Source organism: Anneissia japonica, unplaced genomic scaffold (genome assembly GCF_011630105.1).
Source record: "Anneissia japonica isolate Jap-2015-1 unplaced genomic scaffold, ASM1163010v1 scaffold2707_len876726_cov182, whole genome shotgun sequence".
Lineage (NCBI taxonomy): Eukaryota > Metazoa > Echinodermata > Crinoidea > Comatulida > Comatulidae > Anneissia > Anneissia japonica.
Genome location: NW_022723260.1, coordinates 723,662 through 749,398, shown reverse-complemented (window position 1 = coordinate 749,398; position 25,737 = coordinate 723,662). Strand labels below are relative to the sequence as shown.

The 25,737-nt window shown below is 33.0% G+C and overlaps 3 protein-coding genes across 3 annotated transcripts in view; 1 reads left to right on the top strand and 2 right to left on the bottom strand.

The window, feature by feature from the left end:
- LOC117112166 (natural resistance-associated macrophage protein 2-like) overlaps positions 1–12,924 on the bottom strand; it is a 41,187-nt gene extending 28,263 nt beyond the window's left edge. Inside the window, exons 1-6 of the mRNA XM_033255234.1 lie at positions 12,867–12,924; positions 9,383–9,474; positions 9,092–9,182; positions 5,517–5,596; positions 2,857–2,960; positions 2,384–2,506 (exon numbers count right to left, since the gene is read on the bottom strand). Coding sequence (XP_033111125.1) covers positions 2,384–2,506; positions 2,857–2,960; positions 5,517–5,596; positions 9,092–9,096 — 312 coding nt within the window. The 5' untranslated portion in view covers positions 9,097–9,182; positions 9,383–9,474; positions 12,867–12,924. The remainder of the gene's footprint in view (positions 1–2,383; positions 2,507–2,856; positions 2,961–5,516; positions 5,597–9,091; positions 9,183–9,382; positions 9,475–12,866) is intronic.
- A 104-nt stretch (positions 12,925–13,028) lies between these two features.
- Positions 13,029–17,992, top strand: LOC117112145. The gene is made up of 4 exons (XM_033255205.1): positions 13,029–13,103; positions 15,612–15,690; positions 16,129–16,250; positions 16,805–17,992. The coding sequence occupies exons 2-4, from the start codon at positions 15,619–15,621 to the stop codon at positions 17,145–17,147; spliced, it is 537 nt and encodes a 178-aa protein (XP_033111096.1). The 5' UTR covers positions 13,029–13,103; positions 15,612–15,618; the 3' UTR covers positions 17,148–17,992.
- Positions 16,936–25,313, bottom strand: LOC117112144. Its single transcript, XM_033255204.1, has 7 exons — positions 25,091–25,313; positions 23,778–23,874; positions 22,780–22,907; positions 21,582–21,672; positions 21,058–21,158; positions 19,175–19,301; positions 16,936–18,754 (listed from the first exon to the last, which is right to left on the bottom strand). The coding sequence occupies exons 1-7, from the start codon at positions 25,246–25,248 to the stop codon at positions 18,689–18,691; spliced, it is 768 nt and encodes a 255-aa protein (XP_033111095.1). The 5' UTR covers positions 25,249–25,313; the 3' UTR covers positions 16,936–18,688.
- Positions 25,314–25,737: the final 424 nt, after the last annotated feature.

The following is a 25,737-nucleotide window of genomic DNA, read 5'->3' as shown; positions in this document are numbered from 1 at the left end:
GTGCTCGTACCTAAGAAATGAAATATTACTAATTTTTGACTTGGACTTGTTTGGCCTTGGGAAGTCTGTGCACAGTTTGTTTTCTAGACTCAAAAAGCAAAGCTGGCCAATGGATCTTTTTCCTTCTTTGCTGTCAAATACTTCACTATTTTAGAATTCACATATTTGGTTTTCACCATTTTCCTTTTTAGTGTTAAACTTGGGGGAATTTTTTGTCTTTTGTGGGGTTCCCTCTACTTTATCAGCAACTACTACAACTTCAATGTTATGCAGTAGGTGTTCGCATTGTTTCATCATCTATCGATAAGTTTCCAGTACTTCTGAAACAAAATAAAACAAATTCTGCTTATAGTAAATTGTAATACAATATAAAATATTTTTCAAATACTGCATCACATAGTCATAAAATTTGTATGCCTATAAAGTTTTTATAATTAATTATTAGTTTCTCTTTCAGTTTTTCAATGAGTTGGAGTCTGAATTTTGTTTTTAATTGCTAAAATAATGTACTGCTCTTGTGTGAATTATATTACTTGTCCGTATAATTTGTTCAGCAAACTATGAACTGGCTAAACAATGATAAGTAAAATAAAATTATTAATTTTATCAATTATTGTTACTTGTATAAATAATTTGGATATGTAAATTATAATTTGCATTGTTCATCCACTGTTTCAATAACTACAATTTGTTATTCAGTATTAGGCTACACTATTTATAATTTTTATGATGATACATTGAGAGTAGACTCTGCCAAAACATGTTCAGACTTTCATAGAGCCTAGTAATGACCAGGCCAAGTTAAATCTCAGGCTACGCCTGATATAAGCATTATATATTTCCCTCCCACACATCATTTTTTCCCGGCTGGTATCCTTGTTGTAGTGTTTATCTGCCAGGTTAGGCCCCATAAAAAAATTATTTGTTTATCACCTTATCAAATCAAAGTATCAAAGAAAAGACTGATGAGGGAGGGTTTTGGTTTTTGTTGTACCAGTAAACATATTTGCAAGAAATCCTGGGGATTTCAAGGGAAAAACGATGGAAAAACAACCATTTGAAATAAAAATATATGTTGAATAAATATGTATTGATTAAAAAAAGGCGTGTTCCGGCCCCACAGACAGACGATAGGCCCTCACCTCACCTCTCTATTATCACTAGGAATGAAGCCTAGGCTAGTGCCGTGGGGTCTGTCTGTCTGCAGGAAATGCGCAACTTGGCTAGCAACTGCTGCTGTCGTGTTTTTTTACTAGCTAAGCTAGTCTAGTAGGGCCCCTAGGCTGGGCCGGATAAACGCTCTCTCAGACTCTAGACTAGGCCTACATGGCCTAGGCTAGAGTAGAGAGCTGAGAGAAGTTTATTTAACTTTATTTTTAATAAGAAAACTAGAAATATACTTATCTTTTTTAGTGAATATGTTGTTTGATGTGTGATGCAAGTTATGCCTAAAATACAGCATAAAATTAAAAAGCAAAAACAAATCCCGGTATCTTTTCTCGCGCTGACTTTTTTCGAGCTGTTTCAGTTCAGAGCTAGCGTTGGGGGTCATTCACACTTGTCGCTGATTGGTCAGAAATAAAAATCCGTTCAGATTCACGTTTCCAATGGCTTTCTGATCCATTGCTCCGAATCCGCAGTCCGGGGAAAAAATCGGACTGTGTAGATGTGAACGCTTCTATTCTTTACCACTAAAGCCATTTCTCACGATTTTTTCTCCGGAATCCGGGCTTGATGTGAACGTAGCTTAATGCCAATTTTAAAATAAGATTTTGGGAACTGATATATAATTTTCTTTTTAATGAAGACAATCAAGATAAGAAAATTATATGTAAAAAATAAAAAAAAGTTATGTTGAAGAAGTGCAACATGCTTTAATATTAAATTGCATTTTGCTAACTGTGCAATATGGTTTATGTCAGTTCTTTTCTCCTTTCATAAATTTTACAATGATAATTACATTCGATATCGAAAAGTGATTTAACATAACAATATGTTCAAGCACAGAAGCTCAAAAAACAGCAGCTGAATTGGGATGCACTCTATTCTTGCACAAGCAGATGATGGGTAAATGTATGCAAATCTCATTACTAACACAAATACTTTTTAACATTAGTTACTAGACATAATTATAAGATTATGCAAAATGCTACCTTCCTTGTTTTCTAGATTCAGTATTGGTGTCTGCTTCAATTTATTGAAATAGGTATTTTAATATAAGGCCAAACTCCAGCAGTAGCTGATTTGTTGAGTTTGGTTTAAATTTTTATAATGAAAAGAAATAATATTTTTCCACCTATACTCAACAAAAGAAAAACAAATGGTTAAAAGCAAAACAATTTTCAAAGCCAACAACAACATATAACATAAGTTAAACCCTTACCTGAAACTCAGCCACAAAACCCGACTGCAAGTCAGATTCGATATTACCTGGATCCAGGTACGCTATACTCATTAGAAAACCAGGTCCAGTGAATGCCCACAACTTGCGGAAACTAAAATTATACTTAATTCAAATGAAATCAATACAAAAGAAAGAGTTATTTTGAGCATAAAATATAAGGATTATAATATTAGTTTTTGTAGCAAAACGTTGATAGATAATAGCAAAAAAACTTTTACTACTCTCAATACTTGGTACTTCATCTACAGTTACTGCAGTCCCCACCCCCTGCTCATATGTTGATGCAGCCACAGAAAAGCAGTCTCAATCTAGCTGTTTCAAACCTCCCCTTCCACCATGTCATCATGCAATTTTATTCTACTATTTTCACTGTTTCCTGTTCCTGGAGCATTCGTCCACAGACTATAATTTATATATCAATCAAAATCAAATGATGTAATACAAGTACTTACATTTTCTTTATCTGGAATTGGTACTTGTTCTTCAAAGTATGTCTGAGATGTACTAGTTTTTGGATTATTCTCAGGAAACGCGCCATATACTGGCGGCACATCTCCTTTGAAATAAACATGAATGCTTCATATTATCAAACTACTTTAATTACTAGATCATTGGTTATTTTAATTTTTTTTCCAATTCAAACATTTCCACTTTCATCATTAAAATTAGTTTATTTTGTGGATCTATGGAGGTACATCATTAATTCTTACAATGACTTCATTAGATAAAAGTAATTAGTATCACTTTACAATTTTCACAAATCAAAAATTCTCTTTGTAATTTAAATCAGCGTTCCGCAAACTTTTTACTTCACAGCCTATTTACGATTCCAGGCACCAAGCCGCGGCCAAGCAGCCCGGCCGCACCAGAGAGCAACATACCAAATCCTGGCAAGAACTTTTGATCATGAAGCCTCCATGTATATACACTATTTTAGTATTTTGACATCATTATCTTTTCTCTCAGTGATAAAATTTCATTGTATACAAATTAAATATTATTTTATTAAATAAGTAATACCATACATTTGTGTCCCCCCCCCACCACAATTGTTGATGGTTTGTTTTTTTTTCTACCATGATTCAACCCAACACAGTTCAGCCACACACATCATAGCTTTCTCCTTTTTCCAAAAGTTTTACACACACTCTGTTACTATGCAACTTTGAAAGACTACCTTACAATACAGGTATTGTGTTTAGTAATAAAGTATCCACATGGGCATTCGGTTATCAAGAAATGTGTGGTGTTGTTTACTGTAGTGATCTTTCTAGGAGAGGTCTTATATTTATTTTTTATCTTTTTTCATGACTCACCCCATCATTCACCCACACCGGATTTACTCGATCTTACAGATCGAGTACTTACTAGACGATAACCTAGTGTCTAACTCCTGAGAGAAACTCAAATAGCACGCATCATCTGGCACTTTGCAAAGTGTGCAAGCGATGCATTAGCTGTAACAATGAAGCAGCTTTTTTTAAAAACCATTTCCTCCATGATGAAACATCTCTGTTATTTTTTTTTTTTTTATTTCCAGACGGTTTTGCAGCCCCAAAAATTGTTTCGCGGCCCAAATTTGGGAATGCGGACCATAGTTTGCGGAACGTTGATTTAAATCACATTTCATAAAGTTATATTTAATGCAATTCAATGTGTAAAGTTGTCATTACAATTATTACAGTACCACCATGGGCACTGGGGTGAGTGATGAGCAGTGAATAGAATTTGTTTTTTAAAAACAGAGCTTGAACACTGTCAGCTAATGAATATTCAGAAGATTATTAATAGCCATCAATCCAATGGAGGTCGAAGGTCTACTCAGCGATAATCATTATCATTATTAAAGTTAGGGCAGTATTAATCCTATTTACTATCAACATTTGAAAGCAAGACTTTCTTTTACCTTATTTAGAGAACATTTAAAAGAAAGTTGAAAGAAAAGTTACAATTTACAGTGATGGGTTCTCTAAAAATATAATTTAATTTTAATTCAAATTTATCATTTAATGGTGATCAGCAGGTTGGTGAAACATGGATGGTATCAACAAGTTTTGTTCCACTACAGGGTTGCTTAACATTGTTTGGGTTATACAGTCTTCATTATTGTGATATTGAAAGCGGTTCTAGGCTGAGTTCCACCTGGCACTTCCCCTGGTACTTCCCCAGGTATTTCCCCCCGAGACATTTATAATCATTATAATCCATGTCTTCAATAGCATTACTTATTAGATCATAATTTAATGACAATTATGATAATAATAATAACAATAATAATAATAACAATGCAATAACTGTAAAGAGAAAATGAAGTAACCTTGTTTATTCTGTATGGATAATTTGATGATAATAATAAGAATAATAAAAAATTAATACCTATAAAGAGCAAATGTACTGTATAACCATGTTTACTCTGTATGGATAATATTATGATAATAATAACAATAAGAAATATAATAAAAATTTAATAACAATAAAGAGCAAATTTATTAACATTGTTTAATCTATATGGATAGCAATATTTAATAAGTTGAAATAATCAAAAGTATTTTAGTTTTATAAAAAAATAATTATGTAATTTTAAACTATAGCTTTGTAAGTTTTTACTTTCAGTACTGTAATTCATTTCTTATATTATTTAGATACTTTGCTGCCCACATTTGTATAGATATTTTCTACGTAAATATTGTTATTACTTGAGCAATTGATTTAACAAAGGTTTAAATATAAAAGAATGATAAATCTTGTATTCAAATTCTTGTTTTATTTACGCATGATGTAAAGGGTGGGGAGAAAAGTCCTGGGGAATTTTTCCTAGGGTGAAAAGTCCGAGGAAAATATCACTGGGGAGGGGGAGGGGGAAATGTCTGTGGAAAAATGCTGGAAAATGTGTCCGGGAGAAACTGTCCGGGGTGCAGCCAGCCTGCTTCCATTGAAAGCTACTAGGAAAAACAAATTCAGCTCTAAAATAGATTCCAACATTAATTTTTAAATACTATTCTTAACATATTTCATTTATATTATACTGTACTATTAATGAAACATTATTATTATCTTTTATAAAACTAACAAATACAGAGATTTTCTTGAACATTTTTTCATGTCAACTCACCATTTGTATTGGCCATTTCGTAAGATGGTGAACTTGGAATTTGCTGTTCGGATTCGTCCTCAATAATGGCCAGTTGCTCACTGCAAATCAAAGAACATATTCACTACAGATTATTTCCTGCTAAAAATCATACGAAAATAACATGATGCACTTTGAACTAATACATGACAATATTTATCAGAGGCACACACAAAGGATCACTTTACCAATTGTTGATCTTTAAAGATCTTTGATTCAGCTAATCATTATACAATGCAACTTGATACCAATGAAGTCCACAATACATTCAAAGAACAGTTTTTGCATAATATACTGTTGTATAAGAGCTTTACATAATCAACTTGTGTAAAATAACTTTCGAAAAAGATGTAGGCCTAAAAAATGAATAATCATGCCAAACTGAATCAGAATAAATTTCAACAAATGACAGCATTTCCTCATGATATGGAGTAAACTGTCCACAAGCATTATTTATTAATTTATATTTGACTAGATGTTGATGAGATTATCGGATGTCCATTTAATTTAGGCAGAAAGTATCCACTATACTTTGTATCTTATTAAATGAAAATCTAACTAACAAGAAAAACTGAATTTTAAATTGTTAAGGGGTTTTTCCAATTTCACTTCATTAAAGTAACATCTGCTTTTATTGTTGACCCATAGCTTTTAGATCAATGTCTGTGCCCTAATACTACCCTTGTGAGTTGATACCTGATAAAGTCAAACATTCAGATTTCACTTTATGATTCAATGATAGTAAACATGGAATACACATCTACAGATACTGTAAGATGGCCTACTTTTACTACAGTACTATATTTTTACAAATACTAAATAGTAAAAATAATTTATTAATATGAGAATGATATATATTTGAATATATAGTATAAATATGAGAAATTTTATCAGTAATATGAAAGACCATCTAATAAAATCAGTGCTGCATTTCTACCCGACTTCCACATTCAATACTAGAGCAGTCACTCCATTGAGTGCATAGAGTAACCCCGCCCTGTACCTGAATACCAACAATAAGCAGGCTGTGTATGATAAGCGAAACTGCAGCATACTCTCAAGAAAATAATAAAATAGAATTGCCTGTCATATTCAGGTACATTATTTTCTTGAGTGCTTCCTGAATATGAGGGCTGATTGCATAATTTATTTTAAATCTTGAGGGTTAATAATTTAATTTCCATGACCATGACCTTGTATTTTGACCTTTTCTTTAAAAAATCGAATGGCGTCTTTCTTTTACTATTATGTACCATTCTACTAATAATCCATTCTTTAGTTTTTGCATAATCTTTTAGATAGATAGCAAGACAGAACAGCAGACAGAGAGAAACAACAGTGAATACGTAACCTCCTTGGTAGAGGTGAAAATCATTAAGTGCTTTTTAGGCCACTACTGTATACAAAATAACTACTACAAGAATGCATAAGGGGAGGAAAGTGCACAACCCCAATGTTGAGATGGTATGGCCTTCACTACTGTGATGGAAATCTCATGCTTGTTTAGCCTAAAAAAGTGCTATCTGTATTATTATTTGTTATACATCTGACTATATACAGCTCCTATTGCTACTCATACAAAATTACAAATCAGTTTCAAAAATACAAAACCCATGTACCTGCTATATGTACAATTCCTGTAATTAAGTACCACATCTACGACAAAATCTAATGACAGGTCTTTAAACCTCAGAGTGCTGTATGCCTGAATGGCAATGTATAAAGGTGGTAAAGTTCTACTTTAGGGTCTATTAATCCCCTATGTTTAGATGTTGCATGCAGTGATTGTTCAAATGCAATGAAGCATGTGAATGGTGTATTGCTGTTGTAAACAAACTATGAGACGCCAAAGTGTAAAGAATTCAATAAACACAAATCATTTACAAATAGTTAATTATTTAAAATATTATTTAAATTGGTCACTCATCAAATAATGTGCATTCCTCACAAGTAACTATATAACAAATTGAGAGTTTTTATCATTTCTTATGTAAAGCAACCAAGTCATTGTAAGTATATGAATATCAGTGGCAGATTCAAGCCGGCCCGTGCCCCGCTTAATTTTTCAAGATAAAAACAATTTTGAGTAAAAAGGAAAATTACAATCAAATGTAATTCTGAGAGTGCAATTTCCGAGCATTTAGAGGTGCCATAATCATTTTGTCATGCTACCTGTCAAAGTCCTTCCTTGGACCTCTTTTTTTTTCGAATTTCTGGATCCCTTACTGAATATATATGGAGTTTGCTTGATTTCTTTATTAATAAATATATCAAATAAAAGCTAAACCAAGCAAATTTATAACATATAAACATAATTAGCCTTTTCAATCTAATTATTACATGTTGTACAGTTTAAGAATGATATATTAATGAAAAACCTGATTAGTTATTGAAATAAAGAATTAAATATGCTATACTTTATTGTACAAATGGATACCAAAATAAAAATGAAAGATATGTAACATTACAGCAGAAAAAGACTGAATTATAAAAAAAACATTTGGTACAATAACGTACAGTAGTATGGTTTTATTAAAATGCTTGTACATTGAGACAGACATAAAATAATACCAGAAGATTTAGTGTGATGGTAGGATGAATAGAGCCAGCATGCAACAAGTAGCGAGTACAAAATCATGATTAAATCCAATGTAGAAAATAAATAATACCAATATTTTAAGGTGCTACATGATGGGTGTCCATTGATAGAAGTAGCAAGTTTAATAATGAGGTTAAATTTAATGTAGAGAGTAAACAAATATCAATCTTTTATGATGCTACATGATAAGAGTCTAATGCTAGAAGCAGAAAGTTCGAAATCAATGTTATATTATTAACTGTAGACAGTATAAATAATATAAAATTTTAAAAAATAAATAAGTTCAATTTCATGTTTATTCAAAAATCACGTTCACAGCAAGTACCGGTAGCTGAATTGCAATGATCTGTACATTAAAAATAACATTAAAAATGTGACAAATATAAACTGTTCATGAATAAATAATAACATAAAAACTGAAATAATAATAGAAGACAGGCAAGTATATGATATCAAGTGTTTTGTTCCATGAGGAAAGTCACCACCATGTGACAAGTAGCAAGACGACACCATCAAGATTGTATTAAATTAAATACACAATATAAGTACCAAGAATATAATGTATGATGCTACATTAAGAGACCCATATGGAACAACTAGCAAGTCAACATCAAGATTACATTAAAATACACAGAAAATAATACAGAGTGTTCAACATTTTAAAGAAAATAATGATTTTTATTAAAGAATTTTATCTCACATGAAGTGAACCAACATGCTACAAGTTGTAATAAAGTGCCACAAAGATTAAATTAAAATTAATACCAGTATTTTTATACAGTATGACACTAGCGTACATAAAGATATCTACCATGACAAAGAAGCAAAAATAACATCTACTGTAGTTTACATATGAATATGATGCTATAGAGAGACTATGATGCTACAAGAGGGAGAGAGAGTCACCATGCTAGATGTAGCGAGGGAAATCAATAGACTACGGCTCATTAATACTTACTACATGTTGACGCTGTGCAAATGGTACTAGAGGTATTGTATCGTCTAAAAAAAAAGACGGAATCAACTATTCCCTGAATGATCCATTACTCCTACATATGGAAATGAGGAAAAACACAAACTATTACGTCATGACTTCACTGAACATTCTTTTTTGTATATAATTATATTGTATACAATAATGTTAATTATTGTATACTGTATAATAGAATAATTAATATTAAATACCACTTTCAAAGAACACTAAACTTGAGTCAAAATCCACTAGAAACGCAATCAAACTTTGACATACCCAACTTCAACCTTATTAACTTTGACACTAAAACCGCTTTAGACTAAAATCAAAGTCTGCTCAATCCAGCTCAATCCGCAATCAAACACCAACTAAAATAAACCAAATAAAATAATAATATTATTTTTATTACGCTGCATAATATCATGCTCACTCAATTGGAATGGAACAGATATAAATATGGAAAATATGCATTTTCAAACAACAAAAAATTCATACAAAATGAAGTGATGTCAAAAATCAACTACTCTATATTCAATGCTAACAACTGCTTCAATATGTAGAACTTTGCAGTGTATTAAAGGAAGGTAAGTTTATGGATTGAATTCTTCAATATTTGGAAACCTTATGAAATTATTCAAAGATTTCACAGTGTATTGTTCTACTTATCATTGATCACCTAAAGTTTTTCTCAAGGACCACACTCAGTACAACACTTGTATATTTAATGTCAATGTTGACTGTACACTATTTGAATGCTGAATTAATATAAAACGTAAAAGATTGTTTTAGCACAGTACAGTTAATAAAGGTATGTACTCAAGCTGCTAAATGTTAATTATCATATAAAAGTTTCTACTCATAGAGGCCACAAATATATACAGTTAGTACGGTACTGTACTAAAAATATTTAATGTTGCATTTATAAAAATAATAATTTTAAAAATATGGTAGCCCTTAAATGAATTAATTAAAATGTATTTTGATTGCACAGATGACACCTCAAAAACTAGCTCAAATTTGCGCAGAAAATCGCTAGGAAAATACTGTAAAACCTCGAATTGAAGCCCTGGGCTTCTTTTTTTGCAAACTTTAGATGGCCTTCTTTTCGAGACTACTTTTGCAAAGTAAAGAGGGGGCTTCTTTTCAAAATGAATGCAGTAAATTTTGTGATTTTGTACAATTAAACAATAAATAATGTCAATGTAACATCAATCTGTAATATGGAGTGTATTTAACTGGCATTAAATCACCTAAAATACTGTAATGTATAAATCAAGCTTGTTTTTAATTTAATTTGTTTTCTGAAAATAAATTCATGCACAGTGTATGTACTGTACTATCTCGAAAAGAAGCCTATGCTATTTTGAAAAGAAGCCCACAGACTTTTTTTCGAGATGGGCTTCTTCTTGAGGCTAATTTTGCAAACTAAATAGGGGGGGCTTCAATTCGAGATGGGCTTCATCTTGAGATAAAGCCCACTGGGCTTCAATTCGAGGTTTTACTGTATTGTCCCATCATAACTACTGCATATTACATTGGATATACAGTCGACTCCACCTAAGTCGAATCTAATGGGACTGGCATAAAAAGGTCGAGTTATACAGATTTCGACTTGCAAATTTTCGAAAAAAAAAAAAAATATTAACATAGAACAATACTATGTGTACTCAATGCCCTCAAAATCGAATTTCACGCAAAACCGAACATGTTTTAAAGTCCCAAAATCATTCCTATTTGTCTTTTAATAAAATAATTTCCTGAAAACATGAACTCCCTATTCCGAATCTCGGACAATTTGTCCAATTCAGGACGGTAACACTCACTGGAAAAACCAGACGATAGTTAAATAGACATCGTTTAACGACAAGCAAGCTCGTTTTTACAAGCTGTGAAAACGAGACGCTTAGCTGTACTCGCATTGCCATGGAGATTATCCGTTGATTAACATGACACGCCAGTAAACGTTTTGTTGGTTAATTATGAAGTGAAATTTAGGTACGCATTCCAATGTTTTAATTAGTGTATATTCTTGCTTTTAATCCTTAAAAACCATTTGGAATCAACATGAAATAAAGACGGAACTCAACAAAGCAAGTTCCTACTGGTTACTCTTCTTAGTAGACGTCTAGTAATTCAAATTTGTTAGATTCGTCAGTGTAAATTGCAAATGCACCTCAAGATGCTATTCAAAACATGTTGCTAATTTTATTACGGAGGAAATTAGTAGAGAATAAAATCTAATTCGTTAGGTTTATTTAGATTTGACTCTAAAATGATACCATGAGGGTTTCTTATTTGTTTTTTGCTTTGTTTTATAAATTTGTTTAACAAAACATTCTTGATTACACCGAGCTTGTTTACTGTCACGCACTATGAAACTTTGGGCGATCTGACGTCATTACAGCCGAAGCACGTCTAGTACAAAACACCCCACGAAAATGGACCAATTCTGTTTACAGCTAGACTGCCTACCAGCATTACCCAACGAAGAATGTGTGCTGGGAAAAACATAATCAGACCTAAAGAAATGCACGCAAAAACAATATAAAAAACGCATCAATTTTATTGGTAATAATTAAATTTGCTGAGCAGTACAGCAAAACAACAGGTACAGTACTGTACGTATTATTATATTATTAAATAATGTGTTGAATTTGCGTAGGCCAGGCTAGGCCTAGTCAAAAGAATAAATTCGATCCAACTCGGCCACAAGTCAACTCGGCCACAGTCAACTCGGCCACAAGTCAACTCGGCCACAAGTCAACTCGGCCACAAGTTAATTCGGCCACAAGTCAACTCGGCCACAAAAATTTTGGCTACAGTCAACTCGGCCACAAGTCAACTCGGCCACAAGTCATCTCGGCCACAAATCAACTCGGCCACAAGTCAACTCGGCCATTTTCTGGTACTACATTGTACTAATTGTTATTATTATTGGTGTTATTATTGTTGTTATTATTATTGTTGTTTTTATTACCGATATTTAAATATCGTTATTATTACCATACTAGTATTATTACTATTTGTTAAAATAAATATTTATTAACGTTGTTGTTGTTATTATCACCTTTATTATCGTCATAATGACTAATTAGTATTATTAATGTAAATATTACTAATTTATTGTTGTTATTGTTGTTTAATATTATTGTTGAAGTAGAATGTTGTGAGTAAACAGAGACGAACACATTAATAAATAACTCTTTTTAATTCATAGGCAATAGCATTCAAATCTCTTTTGGTAGTGTGATGGTCCTGTTTTACTAAAACATACTGTGTACTTTATTTCAATCATATGGTATTGAAGAAAAAGGATGCAAAAACTTAGATTTACATTAAATAACTTGTGGCCGAGTTGACTTGTGGCCGAGTTGATTTGTGGCCGAGTTGACTTTTGTGGCCTAGTTGACTTGTGGCCGAGTTGACTGCAGCCGAACTTTTGTGGCCGAGTTGATTTGTGGCCGAGTTGACTGTGGCCGAGTTGACTTGTGGCCGAGTTGACTTGTGGCCGAGTTGGATCGAATTCAGTAATAGTAGTAGTAGTAGTAGTGATAGGCCTAGCTAGGATAGGCCTAGCCTAGGCCTACCTAGTAGTATCTATTAGTATTGTATATAGGCCTAGCTAGCTAGGCCTACGCACACCTCCTATATTCTTGCAGTATGACATTCTATTAAGTTTTTTTAATGCAAAAAAACTTTTTGTTAATTACTAAATGTCTATAATAATATATATCACTTAAATATACCATAAATCACTTACAAATTACCCTAGAAAAAAAGTTCACGCACCGTATTTAGTTGTGTACTATATTCAACAGCACGACTTTGCGTACATAATATACGAATCGTATTAAATGTTTCGAATACTATTAGCCAGCAGGATCGTGGCAGGCCGCGAATGTTAATTAAATTTTTCAGCATTACCACGTACGTACACACTCACGTCAACCATCTTTGCGTCAACGTGCGACCTGCTCTGCTCCCTACACGTACAAACGTACGTCCGTCTGCATGTTGTGAGAACTTTTTGTGTTTGTGTTGTGACGGTCAGTTATTCATACCTTGCTAGATATTTAGGCCTGTCCATTCTTGTGGGAAAACCTTTACCACATCATTACTGTTTATACGACTTTGTAGTAATCTAGACTTTTAGGGAGATTCTGTGACGGGCAACTCGGACATCTTGTAGGCTAGGCCGCGCCAACCAACTGAGCTAGGCTATCCTAGCTAGGCCTGGGCACTAGAGAGTACAATACTTAGTGCATGCGGAGAATAATAATAATACTGTACATACATACATACATAGAATTCGATCCAACTCGGCCACAAGTCAACTCGGCCACAAGTTAACTCGGCCACAAGTCAACTCGGCCACAAGTTAACTCGGCCACAAAAAGTTTGGCTAGCCTACAGTCAACTCGGCCACAAGTCATCTCGGCCACAAATCAACTCGGCCACAAGTACTACATTGTACTAATTATTATTATTGTTGTTATTATTGTTGTCATTGTTGTTATTATTATTGTTGTTTTTATTACCGTTAGTTTTAATATTAATTAGTCTTAGCATTAACATTATATATTGTTCAAATTTTTGTTGATATTATTATTATTACAGTACCATATAAATAATAAATAATTTTTGATTTTTTATTATTATTCATATTATTATTTATTAGTCTTAGTATTATTATTTTAATAATAGTAATTTAAAAAGTTGTTGTTATGGGCGTTTTATTAGTATTTTTCTCATATTATTATTATTATTAATATTATTGTTGTTGTTGTCACCTTTATTATCGATATTATTACCCTATTATTACTAAGTAGGCCTAGTATTATAAGTATCATTATTAGTATTATTATTACTAATTAGTATTACTGTTATTATAAAAATAAACATTATCTTTAATTTATTATTGTTGTATTATTTCTATTATCACCTTCAATATCATTATTATCACTAATTAGTTATTAGAATTGATATTTAAATATCGTTATTATTACCATACTAGTATTATTACTATTTGTTAAAATAAATATTACTATTAATGTTGTTGTTGTTATTATCACATTTATTATCGTCATAATGACTAATTATAGTATTACAGTATTAATGTAAATATTACTAATTTATTGTCGTTATTGTTGTTTAATATTACAGTATTGTTAAAGTAGAATGTTGTGAGTAAACAGAAGATGAACACATTAATACATAACTCTTTTTAATTCATAGGCAATAGCATTCAAATCTCTTTTGGTAGTGTGGTGGTCCTGTTTTACTAAAACATACTGTGTACTTTATTTCAATCATATATTGAAGAAAAGGGATGCAAAAACTTAGATTTACATTAAATAACTTGTGGCCGAGTTGACTTGTGGCCCAGTTGACTTGTGGCCGAGTTGACTTGTGGCCGAGTTGACTTGTGGCCGAGTTGACTGTGGCCGAGTTGACTTGTGGCCGAGTTGACCTGCACCCCATACATACATACATACATACATACATACACGCAAACATATCAAACGACATCTCAATGTGCTTTACGAAATTTAAAATGTATAATTTCAACAAAAAAAAATACATTAAAAGTACAAAGGAAGCATTACTAATTAAACAACCATTCCAATTTAAAACACAATTTCACAATTTAAAATGTCATAAAAAAGATAAAAGTATGGTGCAATTTTCGGTTAAAAAAGCAATTTCACAAGTGAATAAAATTTTAATGTAGAACCCTGCTAATCACCACCTGCATAAGGACGTGTAGTGTCGTTTCGGCCCTGAGTCGATTCGGCCCCGGGTCGTTTCGGCCCTGAGTTGGTAATTTTGTCATGCGTTTCGGCCTCGGTGTATGGAGCGACAATTAGGCCTATTTCTATGTTGAGGTGAAGCAGACACGTAGTTTGTATCTCGTTTGTTTTAATTCCATTGTCAATACATATTTTGATTATGTTTATAAAATACACAAATAAATGGAAATAGTAAAATATAGTTTAAATACAATTTATAGGCCTACAGTGTTAATTGCTGTCTCAGGCTTCTTTTGATATTAACTAAGTATTTTTAAACTAATTACGTATTTCAAACTAATTAAAATTTATGAAACAATAACAATAAAAAAAATTAATAATCATACTTAAAATAAAAAAGTATAATGTATAGTCAAGCATCGTAAAGAAAGACAAAATAAATACAATTCATACTAAAACACACAAAATAACTCTTCAAAAATAAAGGACCCAAATAAACCACAGTACCTACTTTGCGCTCCATACTGCGGCTGTTAATCGCAATCAAAATGCTTACAAACAATAGGGCGCGACCACTTCTGATTCGGGTCGTTTTGGCCCGAAAAGGGCCGAAACGACCTGGATTCCCTGCATAGTAATGTGATGATGGTCGTAATATTATGTAAAGTTGGTGGTATTGTATTGACTTATTGTATGTATATTATTATATAGAATAGGGGTAAAGCCTTGGTTTTGTTTTTGGTATTTTTATTTAGTCAGAAAATGGATGTATGGGATGAGTATGCAGACGCACCTGCTGGGGACTGGGGTAAGATGACGGATGCAAGATTCAAGGTGTGTACAGTATTCGTTAATTATACCATCAAACTTCCTCCATGGTTATACTATGTTAAATTCACAACCATGATCTGCTGTATTATGATGCATTATGTTGTCTGAAGTCTTTCTGAAGTGGATATGTACGCTTTAATAAATCTTTATTTATAATTATTATTGTTAACTTTGTCGTCACCCTTTTTATGCCAGTAAGTAGTAGGTGTACATTAATGATATATAATTATAGTAAGTAATACTTATTGAATTAAGTATCAATAATAATAATAATATGTTATTCTAATGATAGTAGAGATGGATTGCGATTATATGGACGTAGGATTTATGTATTTTAAAAGTAGTGTAATAAAGTGCTTCATTATTTTCATTTCATTTTTCCACAGCTCCGCATTTACAGCTCTCTTGTACTTATTACCCAGTCATATTTCTATTTTGCAGGCAGGGTATGCTGAAGGTATTGTGAAGGGGGAACAAGAGACCGTTCAAGAAGGTTTCAATACAGGTTTTCAGCAGGCATCTCTAAGTGGTATTCCAAAAGGCTTTTTACAGGGAGTTCTTAGGTACTGTTATACATTTCAATAAATAAATTATATTTACATCAAGCAGTAATATTGTACTTCCTACCAGCGGTGACGCTAGAAATTTGCCGATGGGGGGTCAGACTTGTCAAACAGAGAAGTCCAAACCAAAGAAGCCTGGGTTGACGGCCTGGAATAAAATATCATTTGATAGGGTTCATGGGGAGAGTTTTTATGGCTTAGTATTCTCCAAAATGTGCTTTTAGACCACAATGTTAGGGATTGACAATCAAAATAGCATTATTTGGATAAGAAAATTTTATATTTTATATTTTTTTAATTTTCGCTCCGACGACCTGGTCGTTCGTTGGACGACAGGGGGTCCAAGCCTGTCTGATGGGGAGAAATGCCAACCCTGCCCCCACCCCGCTGGTGCCACCGCTGCTTCCTACCATCCCGAAGACGTAAGTACGTCTTCGGAATGGTAGGAATAACTGTTCTTCATACCATCCCAATGATGTATTTACTACAAACTGTGCATTCCAATTTCTTGATGTTCTTGAGCATTTTAGTTTTGTTTTTTCCTTTTTTTGCAGTGCAATTTCAACATCTGAACAGCTTTATGGAACTCTGCCATTTGAAGACCGTACAAAGCTGGCATCTCTGCTTGAAAAAGCTAATGAAAGATTATTACAAACTAAACAATTAGAAGCAGATGAGAAAAGACTGAGTAACAAAAAAGATTTATTCGATAAACTTACAAATAAAGATGAAACCTGTAAAAATTTTGAGGCTTGTGATGGTGATTGCAGTTGTTCGAAGCCAACTACTGATGAATATATAAACAAAACTGTTGACCTAGATATTGAATTAGTTAAAAGTATTTTGGAAGTAATGAAAGTTGAACAGAATGATTGGCCTACATTTTGCCATCAATGATAATTGAAAAGATATAATCTTTATTTGAGAGTGCAGCTTAGCTCAGGCGGCTAAACTGGTGGTAGTCACTGTGTGTCTGCTGAACCATGGAGATCCTCCAGGTCTCCTTGTGTTTCAACTGGAGGCCTGAAATGCAAGATACGATAGCGCACCATCTTACAGATGAGACACTTAAGGCGTTGATCATGTGCACGTTAAAGAAAGCAGTACACCCTTCGGAAAAGAGTAAGGAATTGTCTCCTGATGTACTGCCCAATCACCACCAGGAGGACCCCACTGGAAATAAGTCTTCTTCAGACTTTTGTGGGCTATCCTTGGTGTTCACACCATATAAATCCATCCAGCCATACTAAATGTTATAAAATGTATTGAACAATCTGTTGTAATGGACATTGAAATTGGTTTTTGATTCTCATAAACTCTATACATATAAATATAGTATATTCCATATAGTGCTAGACTTCCAATTTCAAATTGAGAGAGAATAAAATTGCCAGATTTATGTCAAACCTCATTAATGAGCCTGGGATATGGTTTACATTTAAAAAAAAAATAAAAAATATTCTGATTAATATAGGCTAATTAATTTAAGATATAAAAATAATTTTATTTTTTATAATTTATGGTCCTACCTTTTCTTCGGCGCCGTGAGACGATTTTATTGTGGAAGGTGCACTAAAAATATCCCACCATTACCATTACCATTAAAAGCTATTTATGCATGTGATGGAATATTGTACACACTGTAAATTAGTATATCTGTATGTTTTTTTAAAAATAATTTATACAAATTTTAAGATGTTCTTCCTCTCATTTAATTATTAAATTTGCCACAAAATAAAAAACACACATTCTGTATTAAATATTTTTTTTAAACATTTTCATCATGGTTTCTTGAATGCAGGGCCCACACCTATTTATTTACTACAGGTCACTTTAAATTTCCATCTTAACATTTAAAGAAAGTCAGACATTCATTTGGCATGTTGCAGTTTTTATCCTTGTTGCCATCATGACTTGATATAAAATGCACATTATAAATTCTTACAAAGTTAGGTCTATAATGTATGAAAAATAATCATGTTTCAGTGGTAGCTGCTCCCTATCCATGTACCTCTTAAGCATTAAAATGATCAAATTAGAGGTATTTGTACGTAGATTAATTTCGAAAAAAAATCTGACATTTCAAAGCGCATGATCTTGCAGTTAGATACAGACGTACATCCCATAACTCAGTAAGATTTCATAGGCCTGCAGTAGGTAAACATATTATAGAAATAACAGTAATAGTTAATACCCGAGCGTCACGACATTGCGAAGTGCCTACTCTTGTTAAACTTTAGTATCGTATCAAACTTGAGTCAATCCAAGATGGTCCAAGTGAAGACTTTTCATGCTATTGTTTTGTACGGAAAAAAAAATGGGTACGGGGAGTGTGCGATGGATGGTGATTTCTCGAATTTAGCAATTCGGCGTTTTTGTTTTTATACTGTATCTGTAATGTTGGCTCTATTTCAGTAAAATGCACACACTGTTCCTTGTTATTCCATCGTTGAGTATCCACCTCCTCCCCTCCTAAATAGGTTTATGAAGAAGACAGTTCCATCCTGAAAATATAAATCCGATTTTAGAAGCTGGAATTAGGGTCTATAAGATGTTATTCATATACAACAAATTATACCCCAAACGGCACGTATAGACCTAATTTCGTATTGCATCAGATGCCAATATGGTCAGTTATATTTTCCCATAAAATATTCTTAGATTTTTTAGTACTGCATGTCTTTGTTGTTTTGTAATTTTAATGTCGAGACTTACGGCTCGTTGAGTCAAAGAAGCTAGAAGCTCTACTTTCAGATTTAGATGACCATTTTAAGAAGAAAAAATGGTATATAAATGTCTTAATTTTAGGCCTTCATACGATTCATGTTTGTGTGTGTGTGTCTGTCAAATCGATAGGCCTAATTAATAAATATATCACGGATGATGTGTGGTGATAAAAACATAGGCCTACTGGCTTCGCTTACCTTCACAAGTGCAGGAAAATCCATCCATAATTCAACATTCGGGATCGCCTCCTTGCCGCTTGCTCCTCGTCTTGTAAAATTAAACGCGATTCCACCAGCCAAATACACCACCACCAACACAGAGAATCTTTGGATATAAATTAAAATATTGTACTGCATACACGTACTAAATTTTAGACCTTCATTAAACTAATTTCTGAAATTCCTGTATTCAAAACAAATTATTGGCTTATGATTAGTACCTTTCGGTACTTTATAAAGTATATGTTAATTTAAATTCGGGTGGTTTGTTATATCATGGTTCAATCCACCTCTATTCTAATACCGTAAAACCTCAAATTTAAGCCATGGGCTTCAGGCGCGTAACATGGTCTTGGGTCAGGGGGGAAAAAGTAATAATTTTCCTGGTTAGTAATTTATCATACCCATCCCACCACCCCCTTATATAGAAAACAGTACGACAGGGCTTAACTTATTTGTAATATAGGCCACACACATGTGTTAAACTAAATATACGGTAAGCATTTTCATCATGGTTTTATTTATTACAAACATATTCTTTCACCATCAATACCGTAAATTGAGGCCCTTCTACCCTTCTTTTAGGTAAAACCGATCTATCTTAAATGTTCTTTCTATTTGAGTTAGGACTATTATGTGTTCAATTGAACTTAGAGGGTAAAGGAGGACAAGCACATTGAAGTCCTCACCCCAAAAAATGCACGCGAATGGCGTAAAATTTTTGTTTGAGTTGAGGGCTTATGTTATATGTAGCCACACACGGTTTTTTTAAAACTAAATATAAGCATTTTCATTATGGCTTTATTTATTACAAACATATTCTTTCACCTCATTACACACTGAGTCCCTTCTTAAAGCGATCTATCTTAAATTTTCTTTCTTGAGTCACGGACTATTATGTGTTTAAATAACCTATGAAGCTAACCTTAAAAAACCCTAAAAAAAAAAACTTAAGCGCGCAAAATATTTTTGTGTTTTTAATTCTAATTTCGTCGGAATTAATCAAAACTACCAAACATGTTTTTAAAAATTTTTTTAGAGGAAATTGGCCTACTTTAACAAGTAATGCGCGCGATATTTGAGATCTTTAGGCACTTTCAGGGGGTGAAAAGGGCATCTTCAAGTGGGGAAAGATTTTCCACTGATGGATATTTTCCCCTTGTCCCCCTGGTGGCTTAGATCAAAGGAGTTATGGACACTTTTTGAAGTGGAGAATTGGTTGCAGGATGTTGTGAGTCTGGTAATTATGATATCTTATTCTTGTCCTTATTTTTCTCTTCTCTTTTTCTTCCGTTTTCCTTTCCTTTTCTTTTCCACTTCTTTCTCTTTCCCTCCCTCTCCAATCTCCATTCTCTCTTATTACCCAACCCGGTACGACGGCTTGGTCAGCCCGGTAAAAACCGTGGGGGGGGGGGCAGTCTTTCCCCCGCCTGTTACGCCACTGATGGGTTTGTTTTATTTGTGAACTTTGAATGGGCTTTTTTTCGAAGCCACTTTTGCAAAGTCAAGAGGGAGGTTTCTTTTCAAAATGAGTGCTGTAAATTTGGGGAATTAGTACTATAAAACAATAACAGGGCCACTGTAACATCAATCTGTATCATGGAGTTAACCGGCATTAAATCACCTAAACTTCTATATAAACCAATTTATTTTGTTTCTTTAAAATTGATGTAGGCCTACTCTTCTATCTTAAATATAAGACTGCGCTATTTTGAAAAGAAGCCATTTTGAGGCTAATTTTACAAACTAAAAAGGAGGGCTTCGATTTGAGATGGGCCTCTCGAGATTAAGCCCAATGGGCTTCAATTCGAGGTTTTACAGTCATTAATTTTCTTTTTTATTTACCTGTTTTAAATACTTACGTGATGCACAAAATGGATCCAGTACTTAGCCCACCACTACCAGAACCTCCGCCGCCGCCACACCCATTCGGACAAGCACACTTAGAGGTCAGTCTATATATCTGCAAAAGTATCGCATACGGTACTTCATCTATTTTCATTCATTTAACTATCCCTTTACTCATTAATTCAACTATCCATTCACTTAGTCATTCATTCATTCATGTTATATCTAAGAAAATATTCTATATCAAAAAAAAAAAAAAAAAAAACAGACAGACAGTATTTTATATTCATTCACCACATTAGGCCTATATATTTATTTTCATTAATTATTTTTTTATTATTTATTTATTGATCCATTTACACATTTATCCACTTGGTTCACATTCATTCATACAACCTTTAGGCCCTACAAGTAAACTATTTTTTATTTTTTTATTTCAGAGGTATATTTTATGATAGGCCTATGTATGTTAGTTTTAGGAAATTATAAATTATTTATAGGCCGTATCTACCTAGATAATCCTAATTGAAATACTCACGTATTGAGGTGGATTAGAACCAGGGAATTCTCCGTCTACGGAAAAAGTTGTTTCACCCGATGGATTGCATGTAAGTACTACAATTGTTGTGCTATAATGATATCAACAATGCATAATACTTTAAAAACACATTACACATACATACATTATACATACACAGATTATAGAACCTTTCACAGTATACTTTAGAAATCTTTGTGAAGTTTTAGAATATTACTTTGTTTTTGTCAGATACTATTTTTTTATCATTGTTTTTATTCATTCCTTTTTTTCATATTCAACATAGAGAACATCAGAATCAAAAACGAAGACAAACATCACATCAAAAAAAAAAGACGAAGTGATAAAGCAACAGATTATCCTTTTTTTATAACTATGTTTATTGATTTATTTGATTTCCTCGTCTGTAGAAAGTTTAAAAGTCTGCTGTCCGATTTTGTTCTCTTACACCCGCCCCATCAACAACACATTAAACCCGACACCTTCACATTAGCTTCGAGTTAAAGAATGAATTACATTAAAAGCTACTTTTAAGATTTTAAGTCACTCTCATTAAAAAAAACCGCCGTCGTATTTTTATCTTACGCCCTATGTTCCCAGCTCCCGTGCACTCTGTTCCGCTAAAATAAAACACCTTTTGCAAGTCCCTTCACGTAACATTTCTTTTCTGTTCAGCTCAACCAACCCCACCCCCATCTCAGGAATCAATATTTAGATAATGCAGCGAAATTAGTTGACACTTGAATTACCCTATTAAATTTAGTATACTTGTACATATTTAAATAGGCCTACAGCAAATGCTTTTAGCTATTTTAAGCTATGCCTGTACTATATACTATAGGCCTATTTCCATACAAAATTTTGTCACCAAACTATTCGATTTATAGACATTTTGAAGGATCTTCATTACACATCGACCACTTAGCCGATGATTGGATTTATAGACATTTTGATTCATTCCTGATGATGACATAATTAATGTCGAAATATTGAATCCTAACACGATGGCGTGTATTTTAATACTTGGAGTATGTATTATACTTTCTTAGACATTTTGAAGTCAGCAAATAAATTCATCAAGGAATATTGGGATATGACATTAATATTTAAATTTGAACAAATATTTTCACTAATAAAACATTTCTTTTGCGAAATACTGACTGATTTGAGTTAATAGCGTAGGAAAACATGAACTTACCGATCTACGTTATCTTGCTTTGCAGTATAACTAATGCAATTCTTGTTAGGATCTTCATCACACATCGACCACTTAGCTGATGCTTGGGTACCGAGGTTGAACGAGTCCGTGTCGCCCTCTTGACAACTCTATACGACAGAAAATAAGGGGTTTTTTCAATTCAATTCTTTATTCCACAAATTTCAAAATTAAATAAATATTTTACATATCACTTATTTTATATGTGGAAATGGGTATCCCACCACAAGCATTGTTTTACATGTGTGACCCTTAAAAGCTAAACTAAACATAAAAAAGAAAAAAAAGAAGAAAAAAAAACTTAACAATGATAAATGAGTTGGTTATCTAACGTTTATAATATTGTTTTTAAATGAGAATTTACATTATTCACTGTATATATATACTTATCGAGGTAATTTTTTTAATAGGGAGTTTTCACAAAATTACGAAAACGATAATGAAAACGAATACGTCACCAAATTTTAAGACAACCCTTCCTCTATAATATAGTTAAGTATCATACGTGTTATAACGTAGGCCATCCATGCCCTTACCATGAATCAAATAATCATATTCAGCTCGTAGGCCTATATGTATTTTTAAGACTGCTTTAGGCACAAATGATGATAGTGATGATGACATATTCGTATTCATTATCTTCGTAAAGATGCGAAAAATCTCCCTAATATTTTTTTAAAAGCTAAAATATCCACGCAATTTCTTAGTTCACTTGGTAAGTAATTCCACACTCTTGCATATGTAATACTCCGTTGTCTAATGTTGGTTCTTTTAATTTATGTATGGACAGATTCAAAGGTGTCGAAAAAGTAATCAAATGCAGCTGGTTTTAGATGGTTGAATAGTAAGCGACCCAAGTAAATATATCAATAAAATCAACGTTTATTAGCGTGGTTATCAAAGATCATACATAGCCTTCAATTTCACAGCTATAGATAACATAAAATGATATGATACATTTGTCAATGTGTATGTATTACCGCAGCACTTGTGCATTTTAAGTCGTTGAAAGGATAACATGGATTGTAAGAGAATTTGTAACTTGATGGATACACGGTCGCTTCCATAGATTTATACCTACAATAATAAAAGAAAATATGCATACACAAATTAGTTGTTTTATTGCGTTCTTTTTGGCCTCTGACCTTGTTCAAAAAATTTCCAAAGTGAAAACATTTATTCGACTAAAGTAATATCCTTCATTCATTCGTTCTTTCATTCGTTCATTCATTCATTCATTCATTCATTCATTCATAATAATAATAATAATAATAAAAATAATAATAATAATAAAAATAATAATAATAATAATAATAATAATAATAGAGTGCACAAATCCAATGCAGTGTGCTCAACAACCCCGTAGCCAAGAGGGGGAAGGGGCCATTCCCCCTGCTAGAATGTTTAACTCCCTGCTAAAATTAAAGATATATAAATACTTAAAACTAAAAGCAAAAATTATTTTTTATAATAGCAAAAACACTATTGGGGAAAATGTGGTAAAGATTGAACACCTAATGAATATAAGAGTGTCATCCGTGTGTTCTCTGTTGGTATTTGCTTTGATGTGAAAAGAAGTGGATATTCATCCCCATAGCCAAAATAGGAGGGAGAAGAGTGTCATTCAAGTTCAGCTCTAACTGTGGTGGGCCTTAGGTGGGCGTGGCACTAGTATCTCCCCCCATCAACGAGTCCAGTTACGGGGCTGGTGGTCAAGCCACCCATCTTGAGTGGCATAACATAGGGGATCAGAGGGGTGGGGGTAGCTGACTTTAAAGAGTTACTAGTGATTCATTTGCTTAAGCTTCCCCCCGATCTTTCTTTGCTGGTCAAATAAATAAACTGAAACTGATGAAGAGGCCACTGGACTTTTTGGCTACCTTGAGATTCAGGGAGCCTGTAGCCCCCTTTGTGGCAAGGGGAAATCCCCTCCACACATTCTAATTAGCGTTTGAGCTAGCTTTAAATACCACTTTGGTTTTTATGAATGTAAAAGATTTTGGTAATAAATTCCATTCTTTCATTGTACGCGTGGATGAACATTTTAAAATTTCTTCTTTGGGAGTTCGTTCAAAGGCGTAACTATGTCTTAAATTTTATTCAGGCGCGGGGTAATCTAGATGACCCATTCCAGCTTTATGAAGAGTTGCAAGTCGGTCAATCTTCCTTTTTATTGCTAAAGATCTTTTAACAGTTGGATTTACGCTGGTGTTTCGGCTATATTCTTTATTGACAAAAGCTTGTGGGCCTCCTTTAGCTTCATAAGCAATCAAATTTACATAAACCTACTTACTGTATTCCATCTTTCTTTCCGAGTGATGATATATCGATTAGTCCAGCGAGTGTCTCACATTTGCATGCCAAATTGTCGGTATTTTGGCACAACTGAATCTGGCCTTCCACACCAAAGATAATGAGTACTAAGAATAAAATCACCCGACAACAACCCATTTTGAAAATCAGTGTACCCTAGCACATATTCTCGGTTGAATAGAGTTGCCCTCTTGTGCCTTCAGGTCCTATGATGTTTGTTTAAATATCCAAGGTCCATTTTACATCATATGATACGTAGCTAAGTACACAACGAGTATAGCGCAGTTGTAAATAGAACCATGAATGTTCGGGCCTCTATTTTCATCGATCTTTTCTTTCTCTTAGTCTCTTATTTTTAAATTATCGTTTCTTTTAATTATTATTTTTCTTTTTTTAATCTTCTTAATTTTATTATTTATAAATATTTATATTATATAAAGCCCTATAAACAAATAGATAAATGATAAAAACAGAATTCAAATGAGAACAATGGTGTCATAATTTTATCGCGCATAGTTTTTCAAATTAAAGTATCGGTTTTCGGCGGAACACTATACTGTATACATAGTCCATATATATACATATATGTAATACAGATTTTCATTATTAATATTGATATTGGTAATA